This window comes from Halichoerus grypus, chromosome 5 (assembly GCF_964656455.1).
Source record: "Halichoerus grypus chromosome 5, mHalGry1.hap1.1, whole genome shotgun sequence".
In the NCBI taxonomy this organism is placed as follows: Eukaryota; Metazoa; Chordata; class Mammalia; order Carnivora; family Phocidae; genus Halichoerus; species Halichoerus grypus.
Window position 1 is genome coordinate 89,927,415 of NC_135716.1, and position 26,142 is coordinate 89,953,556.

General features: G+C 40.9%; 1 protein-coding gene across 1 annotated transcript in view; it reads left to right on the plus strand.

The window, feature by feature from the left end:
• The window catches only part of SPAG17 (sperm associated antigen 17), a 219,474-nt gene extending 193,332 nt beyond the window's left edge, over positions 1-26,142 (plus strand). The window contains exons 37-48 of the mRNA XM_078072554.1: positions 957-1,070; positions 1,605-1,650; positions 3,536-3,635; positions 3,855-3,902; positions 6,504-6,603; positions 7,348-7,450; positions 9,695-9,823; positions 16,953-17,089; positions 18,315-18,499; positions 20,492-20,552; positions 23,260-23,404; positions 26,003-26,142. Coding sequence (XP_077928680.1) covers positions 957-1,070; positions 1,605-1,650; positions 3,536-3,635; positions 3,855-3,902; positions 6,504-6,603; positions 7,348-7,450; positions 9,695-9,823; positions 16,953-17,089; positions 18,315-18,499; positions 20,492-20,552; positions 23,260-23,404; positions 26,003-26,142 — 1,308 coding nt within the window. The remainder of the gene's footprint in view (positions 1-956; positions 1,071-1,604; positions 1,651-3,535; positions 3,636-3,854; positions 3,903-6,503; positions 6,604-7,347; positions 7,451-9,694; positions 9,824-16,952; positions 17,090-18,314; positions 18,500-20,491; positions 20,553-23,259; positions 23,405-26,002) is intronic.

The following is a 26,142-nucleotide window of genomic DNA, read 5'->3' on the forward strand; positions in this document are numbered from 1 at the left end:
AATTCAGGTAACCTGATCCAGAAGAATCAGGAACAGGGCAATTATTCCTCTTGGTTTCCTGAGGAACTTGAAATTATGTAATTCTACCACTAGTTATCTAATGCAACACATGAATGTCAATTTTCCAGAGGGTAGGAGGTTGAGAGGTAGAAAAACTTAATGGTTCCCATAAGGTATAGGAAGTATTGAGGCCCTGAGACATTGAAAAGATAAATAACTTTTACATGTGATTGCTATATAGAGTCCCCCTTCTTTCTTACTTTATGGGAAACTGGTTTAATGACCTCTGGAAAAAGGTAGATCTGTTTATTCATCTGATACTTGTCCAGGGAAGAAAAGCATTGTTGGTTTTTGGAAATGGTTTAAGAATTTGTAAATATATAGTCAATTGATTCAGCTATATCTGTACCATCTCACTGTCTACTTTGTTAACTGTCTCAGAACAAGATCAGATGCTTTTCGTTTATGGTTATATACCCAGCACCTGGCATAGAGCAAGGGACCATTTATTTATGAAAATAGGTACCTAGGGAAAAAGTAAAGTATATTTCTCTTGGAAGCAAAGGCATGGACAAAGCCTAAACTTACATTCATAGAAGAATCATAAAGACTATCCCTGGAGAGGACTCTAGAAACCATCTAACCCAAGTCTGTACATTTTATTGATGAGGACACTGGAGCATAGAGTTAGAAGCTGGACCTCTCTGGGGTCTTCATACAGTTCTAATATCTTGTGGCCCTCCAAGCTTTGCCTTTGGACTTTTCAGGTCTTTGCTAATTAATACAATTAAGGAAAAGGTTTTCCAGATTGCTCAACTAGTAACTGGTTTGTTGAGCATTGTGATCTTATATATTCTTACTCATTTTGTAGTATTTCAAGTTGATATTGACTATTTTGGCATCTCTTTCTACCTTATTTCTGTTTTATATTGATTTATTTTATTCTGCTGATTTAGGATTATATAAACCATATTCTAAAGAAAGAAGACAAGCTACAGGAAATGACTGTTAAAGATTCCAGAACTGAGGAGGAGAGGGGCAACGCTGCAGATCTCCTCAAGCTAGTTATGGTGAGAACAAAATATTTTATGTACCAATATTTTTACTGTTGTTTCAATATTAGGTGCTTCAAGACAAAATATTACAACTAAAGCTGTTTCTGCCACTTCTATGGAGCCTTTGCTCCCTCCTTGTAATTTCTTATTTCTGGGGAAATCCGATTCCTCATGTACTGAATTTTCCAAATGCTTTTTAGGCTCTTCCTTAAATCATAAATAATTGTGAAGGCTCTTAAATAAAAGTTTATATTGTCTTTCGAGAAACTGATGTTCATCAAAATGTTGAATGAATTAATGAATGAATGAAATAGGAAGAAGGAAGAAAGAGGAATTTCTACAACTTAAAATGATTTGCATTTTAAAAAATTTGTTAAGTGAAAGGAATGGCTAAAAAGATCTAATAAATTTTGTATTGCCATTAAAAACTAATTCATTTTATAGTAGTTTCCATAAAAGATCTATTGAGCACATGAAGAATGCTTTTAAGCAAAGTGAATGTGTATGTAATATAATCATCATCGTTAAGGAATTCTATCTTCGTTTCAGTCATTCCCTAAAATGGAAAAAACTACAAAAAGTCATGTAACTGAAGGTAACTACTTTAATATTTTAACTTTAAGATTTTTAAATGTTTTGCAGAAAAATATTAAATACACTTCTCAGTCATTCCTTCATCTGACAGCAAAGTACCACGTACATATTTCTGTTGCCATATTGGCCATGTTGTATTGTAATGATTTTTTACATATTTTTTTCTGCCTGAACTGTGAGATCCTTGAAAACCGTGACTGCCTCTAATTTATTTTTAACTTTGATTTGTTGAAAGGAAACAGTTGACATTTGACGTTTATGTTAACCTCAGCTTGTATTTCCAACATAGCTAAGATACAAGAGGGACACAGTCAACCAGCCAACACTCTCCTCCTGGCGTGTGCGTGCACACACACACACACACACACACACACACAGAACTTTTGAGCAACTATAGGTATCACCAAAACTTTGCACTATGTATCTCAAGCAGTCTAAGAAAATAGCGTCATTCAAAGCATATTCATTTGGGGAATATACATCCCCAGCAAACTTAGTTATATGACTTCATAGTTCACAACAGACAAGCCCGGAACAATTTGGTGGTTTGGGATTTTTTTTTTCCTTTTCTATTCTGGCCATATGACAAAGGTCAGAAACTGGCAGGCATGGGCTTCATTTAGCCCACAGGTGTGTATTATGTGTCCCCCACAGTGTTTGGCTTGCACACTTATTTTTGTTTATCTGAATTTTCCATCTCCTGAAATGTGACATTACCACATAGTGATGTTTGGCTGAAGAGATTAACAGCTACCCCTTTAGAATGACCATGAACAGAAGAATCGATCACAACCTTCAGTTGCCACTCTTGTCACTCTTTCACCTGGGAAGCCCATTATACTAGGATTGTCAATTTAGCAAATAAAAATACAGAAGGCCCAGTTAAATTTGAATTTCAGATAAACGACAAGTAACCTTTCAGTATAAGTTTATTCCATGTTAGATTCGGGACATACTTATACTAAAAAATTATTTGTTGCTCATCTGAAGTTCAAATTAAACTAGATGCCCTATACTTTATCTGGGATCTCTACCTTGTAGCATTTGAATTTGTAACCTGTGGCATGAGGGAACAATCACCATAAAGGTAAATGGGTAGGTTGCCTAATAATGTAGGACGAACTAAATATATTTTTCAAACATACAAACAGACACAAGAGTCAAACAAGATCTTGCATGCTCACAGCTGCCCTTGAAATATTAAGAGTGGTGATTTTCAGTCAATTCTCCCCAAAGTATTTCCCAAAACACTCATTTATGAAATGGCTGCACCAAAAATGAATTTTATGATAAAATAAGTTTGGATAATCCTGTATATTGCCTTATTTTTTAGAGAGCCACAGTGTAAATTAACAAAACATATTTAACCTTGTATAAATCAATGTTTCCCAAGCTCATATAACCATAAAACATGGAACCTTTTTAATTTTTTAAATCTTTGTTAACATCCCACTGAGACCATGTTCTGAGGAATAGGCTCAGAATAACTGCCCAAATTATCAAATAACTATTGTATTATGTTCATATCCATAGATTTTTTTTAGAAAAACAATTTCAACAAAATGGTTAATTTTTTTTTAAGTTTTGGTGTTTTAGATATGAAGAAATTCAGTTAAGTAAAACACTGATTCCCCTAATGCTGTGGGATAAACGAGAGGTCACTACATTTTACATTTTGACAAGAAGATGTGTGTTCTCTCATAGGCTATTTCCTAAAAGTGGTCTGGTTTACTGTTATATTAGAGCTCGGTCATGGAAATTCTAGAAAACACTTGATAGATTAAATGTAGGCTCTTAGAAATCCTCTCAAGTGAGTAATCGGGCACTGACCATGCATTGTGCCATCAAGAAGTGAGGATAAAAGTTAAATTTGTCTCTTTTTAAAGTTGCAGCCCACCTAACCGATTTATTCAAGCAATCTTTGCCTACTGCTCCAAAACATCTGCCAGAAACACTGGATTCAGATTTCTTTGAAAAGAAATGGAGGTAAGCTCATCCCATAATGTGTTCCAATTAGTGTGAAGCATACAGTGACTGAGGAAATGGAGAGACAGTATCCTAACTCTGGGGGATGACATCCATGAACTCTCAGACTTTCATCTCCTACACTGTCAACAATTTATCATACAGTGGAGGTTTTTCTTGTATTTTTGTAAGCTGAGAGCATTGCCCTTTTCCATCATACTTTCCTTTCCTTTCCCCCAGGTACACAACACAAGCAAAGCACTGGAAAGAAAAGTTGGCACAAAAGAGGTAATTCTATCTGGAAGTATATCTAAGCATGTGAAAAGGACCAGTTTCGTGGGGTCATGGAAATGAGATAGGTTGAAAGGTCCTACCATCCAGGCTCTCTGCTGTTATTTGAATCTCTTCTACATTTTTCCAAGTGGTTACTCAGCTTATGAGTGAGGATGTCACCATTTCTAAAGGAAGCCCGTTTGACCGTTACGTAGATCCACTTCTTTTCATAAGCAAGAAAGTTCTCAGGTACTCTCTGTGCTCTGTTAATTCTAATATACTAATAAATATCCTAGAACTTAATGCAGAGCCTAGTCATAAGCCTTCAAGGTTCTTATAATTCAGATGAGGAGTGTGCTCTAAGCATTATGTGCTTTGGTTTCCTTTTATTCCTAGCTGAGGATACCACCCATCAGGAAAGGAAGCCAGATATATTTACTGAGTATATAGTGGTTCATATGGTACTGTCGCACACATTTGCATGGCTCCTCTCCACAATGACTGGAGGAAGGATGAAGATTCTTCTTCATAAAAATGTCTGGGTTACCTTGTAGAATGTGTGGGAGAAGTGGTGAGATAGGACCCTCCGTCTATGGGCCACCCCTATATTCAAGGTCAAACTAGAAGGTATGTATTGTCTCATAGAGTATCCCTGAAAGGAGTTCTAAGAGATTGGTGACAATGATTGCCTATGGGGAAGGAGATGGAGAGGTTAGAGGACAGTGTGGGATGCAGACCTCCTTTTTATTACATACTCTTTAATACTTTCTGAATTATGTGCATGTGTTATCCGTTCACATTTAAAAAATTTTTGAAACATTAACAATTTCAGATTTTAACCTACAGGAAGATAATGGCAAGCCAACGAAAGTTTTTGAAGAAGACAGTAAAACGCATAATTAGATATGTGTCATAGAAAGAGAAGTGTTGGCAGCATGGAAATGGATCTGGGGAGGAGGGTTAAGAAATGAGAGAGTTTCCGGGAAATGGAGGGTGATCAACAAGTGTCAGATTCTGTGGAGGAATCAGAAAGGAGAATGGAAAGAGGAATTTGGGTTTATCACCTGGGAGATTTATTTTGTGAGACCAGCTCTAAGAGACTGTAGGCAATAGGCCACACTGCCATAGACTGAGGAATGAATCAGGTGAGGCAGTAGAGAGAAGATATTTTAATAGGAAATTAAAGTTGCTTAAGTAAGATGATATTTTGATTTGGTCAGTATTTTCTGACAGGCCAGCTAGTATAAGAGAAAGGGGCTAGTCTCAGAGCCAGTGGACCTAGAGTCAGTTCCAGTTTGATTACTTACAGCTGAATGATTGGTTGTTTTAGTTCAGTAAAATTTGGTTGTTTAAGTTCAGTAAAATTTACCTCAGGAATTCAGTGTGTTTATCTGTAAAATGAGGATGATTGGGCCATTTAATACCTGAAGTATCTTTCAGCTCACACATTAGGTGGTTAATAGCTGACTAACATATGCACTTATCAAGATCATGGGCTTGGAGGCAGGCAACCTGGGTTTTAATTCAGACTTCACCTCTTACTAGTTATGTGATTTAAGGTAAGTTACTTACCTTTTCTACACCTTGATGTTTTGACCAGTAAAATGGGGATAATAAAAGTAACTCATAGAGTTAGTGTAAGATTAGATGTGTAAAGCACTTGGTAAAATTTCTGGCATGTAATAAGGACCTAAAAATGAGAACTATCTCAGATAAGATTAGGTTCAGCTACATTTAACAGACAACCCCCCTAGTCAGTGCTTTTACAAGAAAGAAGCTTACCTTTCCTGATGTAAAAGAAGTCAGAAGTGGGCAGTCCATGGTAAGCAGCACCACAACATTGTCAGGAACTCAGATTTCTTCTTTTTATCTGTTCATTAATCCTAGCACATGATTTCCATCTTCAAGTTTGCCTCAGGGTTGCAAAATCACTGCTGCAGCTGCGGCCATTTCATCCATATTTCAGGAAGTAGGAAAAGAGATGAGACAAGGACAAAGGGAAAGCCTCTCTGCTGTGTCAGCCCTCTTTAAAGGCTATCTGGAGTCTTACCCAGTGGCTTCAGTTTCTTTTCATTGGCCTTCCCTGTATATAGGAAAGGCTGGGAAGTGAAGTTTTTAGCTGGTGTATCACCTCCCCAATATAGGGTTCTGATATTGGAAAGACAACTAGCAGGGTTATCATGATTGCTTTTATTTTACTTCTTAATCACTGATCACACTAGTCATAAACCATTCCTTAGGTTTGGGTTTTAGCTTTTGTTACCCCCTCCTACTGAAATTATGGAAAACAGTAGAATTAAACTGGCATTTAAACCTCAGAGAATTGAAAGACATGCAAAAAAGGTCAACCGTGTGGATTTTAGTCTTTTGAGATCAACTGTAAAAACACACTACCACCTGGCATCATTATTTCCTATCTTAAAGGAAAGTCTGATTTCTGAAGTAGGAAATGTGACTGATTCTAGAAGGAGCAGAAAATGAACCAAAACAAACTGACAAAAAAAAATTTCTGATGAGTTAATTCTTACCAGTTTTAGCGTTGGTGATTCCATTTTCTGTGGGAATTAAAGCTAAAATTCTGTGTCTTCTTTTTATCATTATGGAAATATCAACCAGGAAGGAAATTGAAAACACACAAAACTACCTAATGGAAATTAGAAACAAAGTAGTATCACCCTACTTCAAGTCTGAATTGAGCAAGTTCTGTCAGTCTCAGGTAATTGAATGTAATTAACAACAATTGAATAAGAGTCTTTACAAAAGTTGATGCAATGCATATGTCATTATGTAATCAACCTTTCCTGACGTTTCTTTCCTGCATCAGCCCAACTGACTTTACCTTTCATCAAATCCATGTCCTCACAAGGATATGAGAGGGAAAACTAATTTCAGGTCTTACACCTAAGGAGAAGTTCGCTGCCAGTGTATTACTACCACTCCACCTCTCTGCCTTGCATTGTCACTATTAATTACCCTCTCCCCTCCCTCTTAAGCCCTTTTTTGGGTCAAATTCTCCCTATTTTTATCCTCTTATAGATTCCATTTTGAAGTTTTTATTCCGTTAAAATGTCTGCACCCGTCTGCTGCTGAAATAGCACTAAATTATTACGAGTTCTTGGAAGCCCATGGAGACAGAGCACTCCTCTTCTATGAAACCTTGACACTCTCAAGCAAAGTGAATATTTTCATGTGTTTTGAGCTCCCTATATTGCTATGGATTCTCCAGATTCTATTATTAACCAAAAGCTGCCTGAGAAGAAGTTATAGGAAGTTATGACAGATTGACGAAATCTAGAACTGAGTTAAACAGTCTCTTGGAAAACTTTTAGTTTGCAAACTTTCTTTTCAGAGCCTTAAAAAAAAATTGCTTTCATCGTTGCTTGTCAATTTAATGTGCTTGCGGCGATTGCCTTCCAGGCTTGCATAAGTCTAAAGTAAGTCTTTTGGTTTTTCCTTTCAGTTTAATTATCTGGACACCATTTCTAAAAACTTGCCTCCTTTTACAAAGAGAGAGGAAGATACAAACAAAGCAACTCCTCAGAATACATCCGATCTTCATCCAGGTAATGTGTTCATGGCGCTGTTATTCCTGTTAATGTGCTTAAAAGAAGAATGCCCAACAATGGCCTCTTAAGACATAACCAGTTCCTACCAGCTTTTGTGCCAGGACTAGCTAATGGCATAACCTATTGTGACTTGTAGATTACAAATTTGGCTGAGTTATTTGAGGAAACCAAGATATAAATAGTTTTCATCCTGTATGCTTAAAATTTACCTAAAAACATTTAGAAGACCTGACTAATGTACAAACCAGGGGAGTAATGAAAGGTTGGTGGAGAACAAGGCAAAAATGCAGGCTCGAGTTATCACCTCACATAATACCTAATTATAAGGAGGAAAATGTGTCTTTACAATGGAGAGCTGTAGCATTTTCCAGCTTGACCAAGTGATCAAATTTCTACCAATTTTGACAGCCTAGCATTAGGTGTTTTCTCATGTAATGCAATATGAAGTGCCTAGGACCTATGTAGAATTCTTGCCCCAAATCCTTAACCTGAATTTAACCAAGAGAAAACAATCAGACAAATCCAGAATGTAGATATTCTGTGAAATAACTGTCCTGAGCTCTTTAAAAAAGTTGATGGCATTAAAAGAAAAAAATAGGATAATTTTTCTATATTAAAAAAGACTAGGGGCACCCGGTGGCTCAGTTGGTTAAGCGGCTGACTCTTGATTTTGGCTCAGGTCATGATCTCCAGGTTCAATCACCACATTGGGCTCCCCACTCAGCAGGGAGTCTGCTTGAGGATTTCTCTCCCTCTCCCTCTGCCCCCCAACTCTCTCTCTCTCAAATGGATAGATAAATCTTAAAAAAAGAGATAGAGAGACTTAAGAGGCATATAAACTACATGCTACACATAAATTTGGATGCTGTATTGAGAAAATAAAGAGCTATAAAAGATATTTTGGAGCAACTACACAAGTTTGAATAGAGGACTATATAGTTGAGGGCATTGTGGAATATCTTTGAGTTTTCTTGGGTGTGATGATGGTGTTATGGATATGTAGAACAATGTCTCCATTTCAAGAGATGCATGTTGGAGAATTTAGGGATGAAATGGAATTTAGTCTTTCTCTTTAATAAACTGGGTAGTTAAACTACTCAGATAGAGGAATTTTCTAGTGCACAGCACAATACAGAGGCTCAACTGCCTGGAATGAGCACAGCCAAAGAAAATATCTGATTACCACAGAGTTTGCAAAGAGTAAGGCTGGAACAATGACTTAGACACAAGATGGGAGAAATCAGAGATGAAGGCTGATGGTGCTGGTGCCCATCTGCTCCCAGGCAGACAACTCTAATCAATGAAGCCTACTGTCCCCTTGAAAGGGGGCAATGCCACACGTTCCTCAACAATCCTCCAGGCAGCCACCAGCATTCAGCCAGGGTGGCCCACATACAAGTTGAAATGTATTTGCATCCCCAGTCCTTGATAGATTTGTTTTTTAAAATTTATTTATTTGAGAGAGAGAGCAGGGGGAGGGGCAGAGGGAGAGAGAGAATCCTGATGTAGACTCCTCTCTGATCCCGGACTCTGGGCTTGATCCCAGGACCCTGAGATGATGACCTGAGCCGAAATCAAGAGGGGGACATTCAGGGCGCCTGGGTGGCTCAGTTGTTAAGCGTCTGCCTCCGGCCCCACATTGGGCTCCCTGCTCCACAGGAAGCCTGATTCTTCCTCTCCCACTCCCACTGCTTGTGTTCCCTCTCTCGCTGTGTCTCTCTCTGTCAAATAAATAAATAAAATCTTAAAAAAAATAAAAAGAGTGGGACATTCAACCAACTGAGCCATCCAGGCACCCCTTGATAGATTTATTTTAAATTTGTTTCATGTTGTACTTAGATATAGTTTAATAAAGAGCTACATCGTCATAATAATGAATGGATTTAAGATTGGAAACTTTTTTAAAAAATCACATCTCAGTTTCTCTTGCTAGGTAAAAGTAAGCTAAATTACTTGGTCTCTGCTTCATAGTCCAACCAAGATAACTACTGCATTATCTTATAGAACCAGCTAACTCCCGGGGACTGTGTTCTTTGCAGATACTGTCCTGTTCTTTAATGGCAGACATTGCATCATATAATGAAGAATCTCTCCCTCTGAATGGCCTTCTTCCATTTCATCTTTCTAAAGGCGGGGATGAGGGAGCACCTTGTTTATTGTAAAGAAGAATAAAAACATCAGTAGTCCCTGTATCATTGTCCAGAGTATCACTTATTATAGTATTTGTTTGGGATTTTCTAGATGGCCAGCCAGACTCAGAAGAGGAATCCCCACAATCCCCACTGGGTCTTCCAAAACTGAAGAATTTTGTGAATATCAAGGAGAATGCTGGCCAGAACCAAACTGAAAATTTAGAAAAACCTACTGAAGGTATGGTAGTCATTTGTTTTATCCTATTCTTTCTCAAAACTGAACATTGTCTTTTGGGACTAGGGAAGATGGCACTGGTAGCTGAGTGTGTGGTTTGTGGTTACAGAATAAACTCTAAAGGGTCACAGATCCTGGAGCTAAAGAACTTTGTAAGGTTTATTAGCACATCGAAGTATCTCAAAAAATATTTTGAGAATGACTACAAGTCCAAGATTGAAAGGAAAAGATGGGAAATATGTTTTTCTAGATTGTTATTGTATTCTATTTCTTTATTTTATATTATTATTTTATTTATTTTATTTTAATTAATTTATTGCCTTATTTGATTTTATCCCTCACAGATCTGAGAGCTTGCCTTATTTACTAAAGATCAGGAACCTGGTAGCTTTTATGAAGCAGTCAGTAATTTGGTAGTTGGACTCAGATTTACCTACCATTTCAGTGCTTTCTTGGTCTGCAGGTGCTAGAAGAGAAACATAAACTAGTTTGTGCAGCACATCATCTCATCGAGGTAGCAGAAATTAAAGTATGGAATAATACAAAGCAATTGTAGTACCGGGGAATCACATTACACTGATTTCACTGAAGTTAATTCAACTTTATGGTTGGTAAGAAAAAAGAAAAACAGAGTAATTTAAATTGTGTAGGTGAATTTGCACTTCTTGATGCCTGTGGACATGGTCCATAGTGGAAGTGAGCTGGGAGTCTGCCAGTAGGTCTTAATTACCTCTTACAGAGGGAACATCTTGCCACATTTTTGGGTAACTTAAGGGATTTCCCTTTTGCCTTCCTAATTTTAAAGTTATCTCTTGTATAACGTTTATTCATTTAGTGGATAATTTGCTCAATACCTGTTGTGCACCAGGCATGTTCTAGGCACCAGAAATGCAACAGTTAAGAGGCTAAAGTCTTATAGAGCTGTGCCTACTATGGGCAGACTTAGACAATAAGTAAGTAGGCAAATGAAATAGATAAATTCAGATTGCTTAGCACAGAGTAAAACCATATATAATGTATAGAGAGTGTCTTGGAGAGAGGGACGGCATTTCATTAGGGGGTGAGAAGGCCCCTCTGGGAAAGGACATCTGAGCTTAGACAGAATGACAAGAAGGAGCCAGCCATGCAACCAGTGGGGGAGGGGAATGGTGCAAGTAGTGGGAACAGCAAGTATGAAGACCCTTAGGGGAAAAGAAGCAGAAAAATGGGCATAGAGCTAGAAGAAAATGAACAAAGGAAGAAGCAAAGGAAGGTGAGGTCAGAGGGAGGGGTAGAGATAAGACTGTGTGATGCTGCATAAGGAGCTTTGGGTTTTAGTCTAAGTGTAGTTTGTAGTCAAGCACTGCTGGAAGGTTTTGAATAGGGAAGGTACATGACTAATTTCTATTTTTACAAGATCATCCCAGTAGCTGTGTGGATAATAGCTCATGGTGAGGAAAGGGGGAGCAGACAAGTAGAAACGGTGGTGGGGGAGGAAGCCACCAAGGCAGGACACGTGAGCCCCGGCCGAGACCTGACAAGGGCAGTGGAGGCAGAGAAGATGGGAAGCAAATTAACTGGAACCATATATTCTGGAGGTAGAGCCAACGGGACTTGCTGGTCCACTGGATGTGTGGCTGAGGAATAAGAGAAACCAAGGGTGGTTCCCAGGGTATGTACCGCGTGACCAGTCATCAGACTGAGAATGTGTCGTTGTAACAAGTTTCAGGTGATCAGTGTTGCTGGTATAGGATCACACTTTGAGAACCATGGCCCTAAGGCAAACTGTAGAATGTAAAAATCAGGCAGAAGAGGGACCACAAAAGGCTACTGAGAAGAAGCCAGTGAGGTAGGAGAAAAACAGGAGCATGAAAATCAGTGTTTCCAGTGGCTCAAAGGGCCCCAGGAGGTCCAGTGAGATGTGGAATACCCACAGGACTGGGTAAAATGGAGATGGCTGGTGATTTTGGCAAGAGCGCTCTCAGGACATGGAGGAGCCTGAAGCCAACTGAAGTGGGCTGTGGGCTATGTATGGAACAGCTGAAGAAGAACCAGCAGCAGGAATGCACAGCTTCCCACAAGAGATTTGCTGAAGAGAGAAATGGCATTGCAGATGGGGGCAGATGCGTGACCAAGGGAGAGATGTAAAAAAATTAGATGTACGGGAGGATGTTGATTTGCAAGCAATAATCCAATAGCGAGAGAGAACTTACAATGCAGGAGGAGGAAGCCTACTTGTAGGAGAGCAAAGTTCTATAGAAGGTGAGAGGACATGACATTTGGGGTAATCCCTGAGTGGGATGACCTTGGATGTAAGTAGGGCCACCTCATCCATAGTGACAGGAGAGAGGAGAAGGAATATGGGTACACTGGCAGGTGGGTTTGCATGTTTGGTATGAGGCAGATGAGCAAGTCTGATGGCAGAGGAGTGGGTATAATGATAGAATAGAAAGTCCATTCCAGAGAAACAAGGAAGCAAAGCAGGAAGGGGGTGACCGATTGTTTCAGGTGACAGTGTCAGTTGATTAGAGGTGTCAGTGAGGTCAAATGTTGTGTGCCAGATACCATGGAGTAATGAGCTAGAAGATTAAGAGGTCGTGACCTAGAGAGGAAAGCAGGAACAGATTCTGAAAATGGGAACATTATTGGTGTTGGCGAGGTCAAGATTCGACCATGGGAGTTTCTGGGGGGAGAAGTGCAGGGTGCTGGGTGGGTTGTCCAGGTGATGTCACCGAGAGGTGACCTGGAAGTCCATCCAGGGTGTCAAGATCTCCAGGGAATCCAGGGAACAATTGAGAGGTCAGTAGAAGACAGGTACATGGGGACGGCATAGGGAATACAGTCTGATAGCACGAGCTTCTAAGAAACAGGAGTTTTTGAAGAAGGAAAAAAAGTCTTTGAAACAAGGACACCTATCACACCCCTAGGCTTGGAGATTCTGAAATGAGAGAAAATAATGTGACTTGCTGAAAGTAGTAGATTACATTTTGATTTAAACAATACAGTTTAAGGAAGTTCAGAATAGGAAGAGAGTGGGGGAAAGCTCTCTGGGAGAGCTAGCCTAGAAGAGATTGGATTTCAGAGGTTTTAAGATTTAAAATTGGATCACTGAGAAAAACCCTCATTTTGCTTGAGGAAACTGAAGCCTAGAGGAAGTCAAGCAACATCTAAAATCATACAGCGAATCTGGGAGGGCAAGAAAATGAGGTTTTGGACTCCTCATTTTCCATATTTTATTATGCTGCCCTCCGGATGTAGGAAGAAGGAAAGAATATTTATACCAAAAAAAAAGGGGGGGCGGGTAATGTGTTCCAAACCCTGAAGGCAGAAATGAACTGGAAACTAGCATAAATAGTTCAGTGGTTCTTATTTGGTCATCAATAGAGTCAGGTAGAGGAGGACTGGATTTTGTAAAATAAAAATGTACTTGGCATTTGCTGCAATAAAATTGTATAAACCCGATAGCGGTTTAAAACAAGCATTTTAAGGGTTTGGGGTTTGGGGGTGGGCTGTGGGAGCCTCTGTTCCAGGCTTCAAGTGGACACACTAGGGGCCCCACGAGGCCCCTGAGATCTGAGTGTGCACCTCCCTTCCCAAATCCACACTCGGTGACACCACACCGAGAGCTTGAGTTGGCCAGGCGAGTAATCAGCAAATACTGCAAATGTGCAAAGTGTCCAAACCAGGGCAGTTTTTCTCCAGAGAGGCAGTTGTTAAACTTTTACCAGCACTCCAAGGGCTGCAGGTGAAATGTGGGGGTGTCCGAGCTCCCAAATGAAAGGAGCTGCCACCCCCTGGGACTAGCTGCTCCCAGGGCAGAGGGGCGAAGCTCAAGAGAGGTGAGTGGAAATGCGCACTGCCCCTCACAGCCTCTGCTTGGAGCTGGCCCCCTGCCCCTTACCCATACTCTCACTGCTCAGCTCAAGTCCTGTAGCGGAGCTCAATGTCAGTGGGGCAGAGAAATAGGCTCCACCTGCAGGGAAGACATGCTCAGAGAGGAAGCAAATAAAGCCATGCCCCGAGAGGAAGGGGAAAAAAATTATTGTGAATAGATACTATAGTCTGAATCAGTGTAGAAATGGGGAGCCATGACAGCTTCTTCAGGGGGGTCAGGCCCTGACGTCATATTCAGATTATACCACTAGAGGACCATCCCAATTCAAATATTAAAGTACCTCTGTATCAGCTGCTTTAAGACCCTCTAGTACTCCTCTCCCCTCTTTCAATCCCTGCTGAAGCCCAGGGGCAGCTCAGTGGGGTGATCATGCATCTGTATTATGGGAGGCAGCATGGTATGGAGCAGAGCTAAGAATCCAGGCTCTACCTGGCTCCTTCGAGAAGAGATGTGTAACCTTGGGCACACTGTCTAACCCCTCTGTCTCTTCCCGTTTCCTCTTCTGTAAAGGGGGAAATGATGGTATATACATCACGGCATTGTCAGGATTAAATGAGTATCTGTAAGATGCTTTTTTAGAGTAGTGCCTGGCATGTGATAAACGCGGTATCAGTATTTACTATTAATAACAACAGTATGAGCGATTAATTAGAACCCATTAGACTGGTAAAATGCATTCACATAAAACAGTAATATGCATATGGTAGGAATACAAACAAAAAGCCACGTCAAGCCATTAGCATGGTTGCATATGTCGGAAATGGTGACCAAAGAGAATAAAATACGTTAAAAAACTGCTCACTGAGTTCCCTCACCAGAGATTTTGATTCTATTTTGGTCTATAATAGGGCTTGTCTGGCAAGTGTCCTGGGAATCTCTATTTTTCTAGAATTAGCCCAGGAGCTTTATGATGCACGGATGAGTTTGGGATACACTGGGGTAGTTGTCTAGGAAAAACTCACTATTCATACAGAACGCTTCTGTGACCAGATGTGGGAGGGAGGGGTTTCCCACACCAAGGAATTCCACGACACCAACTGGGTGTCCTACAATTTACTTCAATTTTGACACTAACCACAGTTAGTGCAGACCTTACAGGTTAAGGGCTCAGTCCCATAAGCCTGTCCCCCAACTTCAGATGCCAGTCACAAGTCCAGGCTATCACCTGTGCTTCTGACCAGCCAGCTATAAATTGGAGTTCCCAGGACCCCCTTCTAGGGTTTTACAATTTGGTAGAACTCATATATTATTATATAAGGGATGTGATAAAGGGCACAGATGAACAGCCAGATGAAGAGGTACATAGGGTAAGGTCTGGAAGGGTCCAGCACAGGAGCTTCTCTCCCTGTAGAGTTGGGGTGCAAACCCTCAAGGCACATGGATGTGTTCACCAACCCAGAAGCTCTCTGAACCCCGCACTGTGGGGATTTTTATGGAGGATTCACCACACAGGCATGATCAATCACTAACTCAATCTCCATCTCCTCTCCCCTTCCCAGAGGATGGAGGTGGGGCTGGAAGTTCCAAGCTTCTAATCATGGTTTGGTCTTTCTGGGGAACGGCCCCCATCTTGAAACCATCCAGGAGCCCACCAAGAGTAGCCTCATCAGATCAAAAGACACTGCAATCACCCAGGAAAGTCCAACACATTTAAGAGTTCCGTGTCAGGAACCTGGGTCAAAGACCAAATCTTAGAACAAAAGATGTTCCTAGCACTCTTATCATCTAGGAAATTCCCAGGGTTTTAGGAGTTCTGTGCCAGGAACCAGGGGTGGAAACCAATATATAGGTTTTCTGTTATCTCACACTAGTAGGAGCACATTCCTGGTGGAGGCTGACTCTCTTAGGCACACATTCCAGCCCTGCCACTTCTTTTAGTTTCTTGGACAAGTTATTTAACTTCAGTTTCCTCATTTGTTAAAAAGAGAGAGAGAGAGATACTATTATTTGTTAGGACGCTTTGATTTGTAACTGAATTCAAACTCAAACTCACTGAACAGAAAAGTGGGGGACATTTCTTGGTGCTCAAAAGCAAACCACAGAGTAGTGGACATGGTGCCAGCCCAGGGATGACTGGATCCAGGTGCTCTAGCTTTTCCGGGGTGTCTTTTTGTCTGATTGCCCCTCTCTCTGGGTATCCCCCTGCCTCCATCTTGCCCCGTCCCTACTTGTCCCTGTTCGGTTTATCCTCTCCTGCAAAGAACAGACTATGTCCATGTGGCAAGGACCATGACAATAGAGGTCCAAGATTTTGATTCTTCCAGATCCATAACTCAGTAGGCAAGTTGGGATTATCCCCATCGCCTTCTGTGGGAATATCCTGGTGAAGGGCCGGCTTTGGCTGTACATGAGTTATGTGCCATCTTGAAGGCTGGGGCCAGAGATGTGGTGGCACCGGAAGTATGTGTGGTAGGAGTTGGGGGTACAGGTGGGCAATGGCGAGAGTGCTGAACGTACAATAATCATAATTACCATCGCCCTCAGCTCGTAGGATTTTATGAGGATTAAGTAAGATGCTGTATGTAAAAACATACCTGTGGTGCCTGCAGATGGTGGACACTAGAATATTTGTTTCCTTGCCTTCCCTCTCTTGATGATTTGAATGTGTGAAAAGATATTTAAATATGATGATTTAAAATACTGTTTTTGTTTCAACCTCCTGGATATTTGGAGAAATGCATACAGCTGCAGCTATGTAAATTACCTACTTTTGCTCACTCCTTTGCCAGGTTCAGTGATCTGAGGATTTAACTCCCTGGCTTAATTTATCTGTAATTACTAAGCCACTTTTTAGAAGTATAAATGTAGGAGTCGAACCAAAAAAACTTATGATTTCTCTCCCATTGGTTTTAAGAGATCTTTAGAGTCAGTGTTTATTGTGTTGTACCTTGTTGATTTAATGGAATGAACCCTGAGGAGATCTGGTCACTCAGCTTCTCAGAATTTGACTTTTCTCTATTTAAAAAGATGATGCTAATAAGCGTCTGCCCTGCCCATCTCACAGGGGTGTTGTGAGAATTGACGTTAGGTAAAATCTCCTTGTAAAATGTAAAGATGCAACACTAGAATTGATAAAAAAAAAAAAAAAAACACCTTTATTCCTTTGAATAAGTTCTTTAACTTATTAACAATGTGAATTCACCTAAAAAGGAAAGGAGAAACGTTTCCCAAGTTGGTTTATGTTCTCATAAACTCTGGTAGGACCTCAGATGTCTTTGAATAAAATGTCCATGTGGCGTAATTTAAACTTTCTAACAGACCCAGAATCCTGTGCGCCCGTGAAAATTCCAACCCAGTCACTGCTGCAGGATGTCGCAGGACAAGCAAGGAAAGAGAAAGTGAGGTTGCCGCACTACTTGCTGAGTTCCAAGCCCAAGTCTCAACCTCTCACCAAGGTAAACCTGACATGGGAACCAAGTTCCCAGAGCCAGCCGGCATTTTATGTAATCCTGACTCATTGAAGTTGCTGATTTCCAGCGGTTGGGTAACTGCTATTCACTGTATGTGCGAGATCACCTCCCCATGAAGGCATTCAGGTCACACAGAGATGAGCTAAGGCTGAGCCAGCTCTTAAGCCATTGGTAGCTTGAAATCAGCCTGCTAGGGATTCTTGCACCATGGAAATCAGCAAATGTTACCGATCAACTGTTCTTTGCAAAGAGCCAGGTTACCAGCACACTACTGGCTAAGGGGATCACTGGCCACCCTTCTCATGACTCGTAGGGTAAAATCCAAATGACAGCATCGTGACAAGCCCTGTTTGCTTCTCTACCCTCATTATACCCCATACTCACTTCAGCCATTGTGGGTTTCTCTTAGTTCTCCAAAAGCACCAAGCTCCTTCCTTCCTCAGGGCCTCTAAGATTAAGATTCCCTCGCCTCTCTGCTGGGAACCCTGCCTTGAGCCAACCAATCCAGTTTTGAGAGTCAGCCTTCGATGCTTGCATGGCACTCCGTGTTCATGGTCACCACAGAACTTACTGCAATGTCTGTAACTGATAATGTGATAGGAGTACCTGGGGATCTTGTTAGCATGCAGATTCTGAGTGACTGGGGCCTGAGAGCCTGCAGTTCCAACAAGCTCCCAGGTGGGCTCTGTGCTGCTGATCTGGGGAATAACAAGGGCATAGGGCAGTGGTTCTCAAAGTGTGATTTCCCGACCAGCAGCATTGGAAGTGCCTGGAAACTTATTACAAATGCAAATTCATGGGCCCCATCCCAGATTTACTGATTGAAAAACTCTCGGGGTGGAGTCAGCAATTTGGGTCTTAACCAGCCTCCCGGGTGATTCTGATGGAAGCTGAAGTTTGATAATCACTGGCACCAAGAGCGTAAAGTTTAGAATCGGGCAAACTCGAGTTTGAAACTTTACTCCGCCACTTACCACTTGAGCAAATGATGTCTTTCAAATTCTCTGAACCTGAGCTTCTTTATCCTTACAGCAAAACCTAAAATACCTCCTTACAGCGCTCTTGTAAGGATTACATAAGACTGTTAAGCTCATTTCCTCCCACGGCCAAGCGGTTATTTTCCTCTGGCAGTTGAGCCCTTTTCTTATCTTGGGAACACAACGTAGAAATCGATTTTCTTTTATTTGATTACTGTTCCTTTAATGCAAAGGTGCGAGATTCGGTTGGAGGAAGAGTGAAAACATCCTCTGTTGCATCCGCTGCCATTAACAATGTGAATTCATCCCCTTTTGGATTTCACCTTCTCCCACCATCAGTGAAGTTTGGAGTGCTTGAAGAGGGACACACCTATGCCACCACCGTAAAGCTCAAGAACATGGGAGTGGACTTCTGCAGGTGAGGACAAGGCACCAAAGGTCTGCTCAGGTCCCCTTCTCCTGTGCTGGGACTTGTCTTCAGCTGCCTCCATCAATGAATGTTTATTTGAACTGAACTCTAATTATACCTTGACTCCTGAATCTTCACATCATTCATTCATCATTTACTCATTCACTCATTCATTCATTCTTCATCAGCTCAGTGTTTATCAAGCCTCAACTATGTGGTGGGCACTTCTTGGCCCTCCCATTAATCATTATTCATACTTTGGCAGAAGCAACTCAGGACTGATCTGCAGTAGCAAAGAGTGAAGGGGGAGTTGTGCAAGTGTTATGGGAACTAATGCACAAAACCTGAAAGTCTCTTTCTCAAATCCGCCACCAACTGTAATACCGGCTGACATCTGTTTGCCCTCTCCCCATGAAGGCATTCAGGTCTGATCCAAAAGTGATTTTCATTACCTTATTTCTGCATAATTGGGGCAAAAAGGGAAAAAAAATCACCTGAGTCATTAGGGCCCTTTTGCCTCTGAAGATCTGACTTGACCGTAACTCACAACCTGTCCTCCCAGTTGAAAATACTCTGTATCTGGCATTCAGTGACAAGAAAAAGGGTCCTTTGTTTCCAGATCAATAGAATTGTGGAACTTATAGAGACAGACCTTAGAGACTATTATAAAGGGTCAGAGTAATATGTTTTAAGGTCTTGTAGGCTAGAGCAAGGCTGGATCTCAAGTCTTCTATGGACCTGTTTGTGGCACGGAGCTTTATCAGCAAAGCTGTGGTCACTGCTTCCTGAGGGAGTTCAGTCCTTCCCATTGGGTCAATATATTCTATGTTATACAGGACAACTCCCAATTACAAAAGCTCCCCATTCTATTTTGCATTAAACTTGGGTGTAATGTGGGTCCCCCCCCTAAAAAGTGGAATAAATGTTTATTTCAATTGCAGAGTTATGCTCAGTGTAAGTGGCAAGTGCTTCCAGTTTATGATTCTGGGCTCAAGATTGGAAATCAGATGGAACAAAGCTGCAGAGGCATCCAGTTGAAAAGATCCACATCCCATTTTAGTTGAGGCAAATACCCAGCTTCAGGAATTATGTTTGTTCCTCAGACACAACCAGGCCACCAGATCAGACATTATTGGTTTTTTTAGATTGCTGCCAACAGAGTGGGTGGGGAAAAATAGAGAATCAACTTCAAACTAATAAAACTCATCCGTGCAGATCCTGTCTACTCAGTATAGAATTTTAGCTTTCGAGATTTCACTCCTCGGCTTGTTAAATTCAGCTGCTACAGCACACACAGCAAAGTTACTGGTAGAAGGAGCGGGATTGAGGTCAACGTGGAGGTAGGCTTTCCCTGGCATTTTAATTTACTCCAGGTCTTTAACCTTCAGGCAGAACCCACAAACCACAGGAAGGGAAAGAGATCAATAAAGCCCCACGTGTGAGCACAGGGCTTTTCAAGTTCTCCAACATTCTCTGAGCCTTTTCTGTTTCTCTTCTGCCCAAACATGCAAGCGCCATACCACGACAGAGCAAGCCTGGCTCCCATGCTCCAGAGCTTTCCAAAAGAGCCTTTATTCTTCAGCTTAATGAGCTGGCAGTCAGCCTCGGTGTTCATGCTGGTGGCCACGCTGCAACACACACAGAAGCCAAACATTCATGACAGTCTGCCCGAGCCCGAGCGGCTCGGCAGCATCCAATAACCGAGGGTTGAAACTGGGGTTGGAGTCTGTTTGACGCTGATGAAAACTGTTGTTGGAAAGGCAGTTGTGAAATGGGCCCCAGATTCTTCTCCCAAGTGATGATTAGGTTGTTCTCCTAATGGTATGGTAAAAGGCGAAAGATTTATGTGATCTGAAGAGAAACCAGAGTATCTCTCCTAATGGTATGGACCCCCTGCTCCTTTGTAGCAAATATTAACACCTTCCTGATTTTATAACATCCCGGTTTATTCATTGCTTGTTCCTTATGGCATACATTTATTCCCATCTTTTTGCCTGGTAGGTTTAGGGTGAAGCAGCCCCCACCCAGCACAGGACTGAAAGTGACTTACAAGCCCGGGCCCGTAAGTCCTATGCGCTACCTGTTGTGTGTGTCCGTGTGTGTGCGCATGTGAATGTGTGTGTGTTTCCAGGGAAGTGGGCTTTTTAAGTCATTCTACACATTCAGTTTAAATCATGTGTAAGTCTAACTTTTCTAGTATCATAAGCAAAAGGTGCCTTTTGGGTACGCCGTGTGGCTTGACATTGCGTATTGCATGTTATAGCTGTGAGACAGATCCTTTGCATAAATAGTTAAACTTCCAGCTATGGAAACTTTTCTGAAGTTCACTCATTTGTCCCAATACTACAGTTATGCACAGTTGCATGAAAAATACCTTTTTAAAAATTAAATATGATTTGACATGCACTTGGAAAGCTGATTACCTAAAGGTATCCTGTAATAAATTCTTCTGCAAAATGAAAAAAATCTCTTGGAAAAATAAATATTCTATTTTTTGTATTTTATATAAATTTGGTTTGTTCTTTTGCTATTTGCCAGAGAATATTATTTAATGACATTCTAAGAAATAGTAGTATATTAAAGTCATCAGCTGCCTCATTTCTCCAAAGAGCTCTGAAAATACCAATTTTAAAATGTCAACCTATTCTAATTTTATTTGCTACATTCCCCAAAATGGGGTGTTTAATAAAAAAAGCTGTATATTGCCACTTGCTTTAAATTACAATTTCAGAAATGTAGTATCAAGTAAACAAAAGTTTACAAATATATAAATAGACAAAATATAATATATAAAATAACATATAAAACATAATAAAATCACACTTGTAAATCTCAACATTTATTTCTTGGTCAGTGCATCATCTTAACATTCCTTCCATTTTATTCAACAAACTTTGAATACCACTGATAGGGACAGGGGACAGGGGGTGTTAAAAATGGGTAGACATATATAAGTTGCTCCCAGAGCTGCACACATAGTGGGGACTTGCGATGTATGACTAAGTGACAGAATGAAGTGAGGACATCTGGTAGACACATGCTTGTTCATCACAGACAGGAACACACAGTCTCATGGGAATACCAAGCAAGGGCGTCCACTTCCAGAACCAGCACGTGGTGTTCACTGAGTCCCAAGACCTTAAAACAAAGTCCCAAGACCTTAAAACATTCACAATTGTATGTTGACCCAGAAGGGTCCGTTTGATAGGGTGCAGAATCAGTTGGCCTCTTGTTACGACTGTGCCACCAGTAGCTCGGTGATGTTGGTTAATTAACCCTCTGCACCTTGCTTTCCTCATCTGCACAAGAAGTTGCTTGGACCCGATAATTTCTTAGTCCATTTCCAGCCCTTATATCTTATGGTCTATAGAACAGTAGTTTGCGGGCTGCAGTTCCAAACAGAAATATACGTTGGGGTTAGATCCACCAATTCATGAGTACCTCTCTGTCACATTTCATCATTGTACTGTGTCAAGATTCCAGAAACTTCGCAACATAAAGCAAAAGCAAAAATCAAAGCGAGCTCTTCTTCCACTGTTCTGAGAAGTTAGCAAATTTTTTTCATTTAAAGTGGGGGCGATGCCAAAAGCCAAAAATGACTGTTGGATCAACCTTTGTAGGTATTAAAAACCCAGCGTGTATTCTTTGAAGCTCACTGTCTACTGTTAGGTTTTTTTTTTATTACTTTTTTCCTTTTTGCCAGTCAGTTTTGGCTCTGCAAAAATATAATCTACAGACTTCTCCATATGTAAGTCTAACCACTATTCAGCTTGCTTAGTTGCCAACACTGAATGAATATGCCCAGAGTCCAGGTAGACCTGAGTCGTTGGCAGGATGCCAGCTGCCTCGGGCAGAGTGACGTCATCCCAGCCCTGCCCTCATTGTTGGGCTCCAGGGCAAAGGGCCTGGTCCTCAGACGCAGAGCATTGGATACCCTCCAGTAAGCAGACCTTCACAAGCACATTGTTGAAGAAGTTGAAACATTTTTCAGTACTATTATTTTTATAGAATATACTGAAGAAAAAAAACATATTTGTATCTTAATTGCTTTCCATGTGGTGGTTTCTGATGTATTTTTTCCAGATAATTGTTCTCAAGTCTGCTTTTTAACCTACCTCCTGGAGAGGCAGCTTAGGAACACAAACAGCTCTTTCTTTCCTGGCCAGTGGTCTCTTCAAGGAACAAGGCAAGAAGCCCATTCCTTGCTGTGTTTCTTCATTAGATATTGGGTTTCTTCTTTGTCTGTCCAGACCTCTTCCACATAGCTTTCAGACCTAAGCAGTTTGGCACTTAAACTCATTCTGTCTCCCTCTGCTGGCTTTGTCACATCAGAGGTCCTCCATTAGGAACACTATAAACCAAGGGGCAGGGCAGGGAAGTTGGGGGCTCAGGTACTCTCTTGGTTTAAATTTACCTTTATCTGCAAGGATGCCCATAGAAACTCACTGCTGACATTCAAGAAATAGCACAACTATGGGCATTGTAAAAGTTTGCCTGCATTTCACCACCAGTACACTGACATTTTCTTCCTAAATAGCATCTGGTTTTCTCCTTCAACAGTTTGTCCTGGGCCCAATTTGCTCAACGGAACTCTACCTATAACTAATCTACACAGTAACCCTTCTAGATGCCATAACGGCACTCATTCATGAGTGCCAAACATATAGATGAGAAAATAAGATTAGAGAGTGTAACTAGCTCAAATTCAGGTTAAAACCAAGATCTGAACTCAAATATGTCTGATTCTAAAGCTACATTGTGTCCTATAGGTGGCAGCTGGTTTGCAGACTGAACTGAAGGTGGAGTTATTTGCCATGGCCATTGGAGGGGATGGTGCCAAGGGATCAACACACATCTCGCACAATATTGAGATTATGACTGAGCATGACGTCCTGTTCTTACCTGTGGAAGCAAATATCCTTTAAAGCTCAATTTAAGTGGTCATAAGTGGAGCAAAAATTACATTTGAACAAGGGGAAAACAGAAGTCAAAATGCTATTCCCTAACCCCCTCACACGCATACTCCATAGCTTCATTAATTTTTTAAGACCATAGAATTTAATTTCTTAGGAGGAAGCTGAGTCTTCATTCATCTTTGGAAGCATCTAGCAAGATGCCTGTTACAGAGTACGTGCACAGTAGTAACTGTGAGTTGAACAAATGCCAATGTTAATGGCTGTCTACGGGGTGTCAGACAATCAGAATGGTTTTGAAAAGCAAGTCTTTGTCATCAAAACAAACTTGTAATCTTGTTAGGGAGTAGGAGATACCTTCTTATGATAAAGGATAAATGGATACTCACAGGATTACCCACACACACCTTCATATTGGTGTCTCTTGCATGTGGATACCATACAGAGATCAAGTAAACTATTATATGCAAAGTATTATGTTTTCATACATAAAAATGACAATTGGACACTTTCTTAAAAGACTTATATAATCTAGAAGTAGAAATAAACTCTTCCCACCTGATTCCTATATTATTTTGTACTCCAGTGACATGAAGCATATAGTACTTCGTGTTGTAGTTATTCATCTATTTGGTATTTGAGCTGGGTCTTATAAATGCAAAAACTTTTGATGAAAGGAGACTTAAAGTAGAAAGAATGAACAAATCCACAGCAATAAGAGAGCTCCAGGTGTCGGGAAGGGTAGGGAGTTCAATTTGTTGAGAACTTAGGGAGTATTAGGAAACACAGTGGGAAGTTGGTTGGAATCAAGTTGTGGAAGACTTTGAATCCTTGCTTAAACTTCATTATAAAGCAAGAGTGAATCACTGAAGATTTCTGATCCAGTGGATGATATAATCAGCATATTTTCATAAAAGTGAATCCAGTGTTACTGTGCTGGATATGTTGAAGAAGAGCAACTGGACGCAAATAGAAGCAAAGAGGCACTGGAAGGCCACTTCAGTAAGCCAAGTGTAAGGACAGGAACTATCATGTGGCAAAAGTGGGAGAGAGACATGGATGGAAAGACATTTGGCAGGGGATGGGGGTGTGCTGTAAAATCTGAGGTGGAACCCATTGATAGAAGGAAGTAGGGGACATAAGAGTTCAACTCCAAGGTTTCGGGCTCAAGTAATGAATCATGGATGTGTGGGACTGGATCTCAATCGAGGAGTTAGAGCTGGAGATGTAATCATTTTAAGCATCATCTACACAGAGGTGACGATTGAAGGTATGGGAAAGGAGCAGACATCTGGGGTCTGTTCAGGGAGTAGGAGGAAGAAGAGGAACCGGTGGAGACAGGGCAAGCAATTAGAAAGCCAGGAAATATCTCAGAAGCCACAGAAAGAGTTTCAAGGAAAACATGGACATAGTTGACAGATACTATAGCGATGTCAAGGAAAATTCAGATTTAAGTAGATTGCTAGATTTGGCTGAAGGGAATGGATCAGAAGAGAAATATTAAAAAATATGAATGAGAGGAAGTAATTGAAGCAGCAATATCCAAAGGAGAGCAAGAGAATAATCAAGAACAGAGCCGAAGGGTTGGTCTTGGCGAGGGAGTGGGCAAAGATGGCTAAGGATCCAGACATTCTGAGGTGAAGGGGAAATTTAGGGGAACTTTGTCAAATGACCTTGATTTCAGTAGAAATGGAGCTGCTCAATTCATTTGTCCACTTATTTCAAAGATAAGTGTCTCTAATGTGCTAGGAACTGTTCTAGGCAAAGTGAACAAAAGACAAAAATCCCTGCCTTCATGTAGCTTACATTCCAGTGGGAGGAGCCTGTACAAAAAATAAGTAAAATATGGACTATAATGGTGCTAATAGTACAATGGAGAAAAATGAAAAGTAGGAAACGGGGTACAGGGAGTGTTAAGGAGGATTCCAACTTGAAGTGGGGTGCTCAGAAAGACCTCACTGGGGATGTGATGGCAGGGTTCTTCTGTAGTGATAGAAGGAACCTAACCAAAGAACCAGTTTTTTTCCTCTAGGAATTAAGTCAAGTCTTCATATCCTCTTCACACAGGTTATTGGATACTGATCCAGAGTACCTGATCCCTGCTGCCGGTCGCAGCAATTAAGTCATTTTGCATTTATGCTTAATAAAGTGTCTATTTCCGTGCTCATAGATTAAAAGCCACCTATCAGTTAGGCACAGATAGAGGGGGAAGAGAGTTTTTTTAGATCTTTTATCTACTTCTAAAATCAATAGTGAGAATTCATAGCCCATTTCCCGAGATCTATCCCTTCCCCATAAAAAAAGCATGACATCTGGATGTTGATGTGATTTGGGACCTGGTTATGGTAATGGATGGCTCCTATAGGAAGACTAGCCACAGTCAGCAGAGAAGCATACACCGAGTGAACAGGAGAAATCCAGGAAGTCAATATCCATCCTTCATTCCATAAGCCTGAGTCTGTAGAATTCACATTGCATAGAAAAGTACCCAAAATGGAGCTGATGATGCTAGAGAAGAGGTTCTGATTCTAAAATGTTAGGAGTTTGTATATACAAATCATTTGATCATGAAAGTCATATGCCTTAACAAGTATTTTACCAGTTTTAACAAGTAGCAATTATGATAACAGACCAAAAGATTTTCCTCAGGGAAAAGAAAATCCCACGGTCCACAGGACTTCTACGATTTCTTCCTCTACACTTGGAATCTTCATGTCCCGTAAAATTTCTCAACATTAG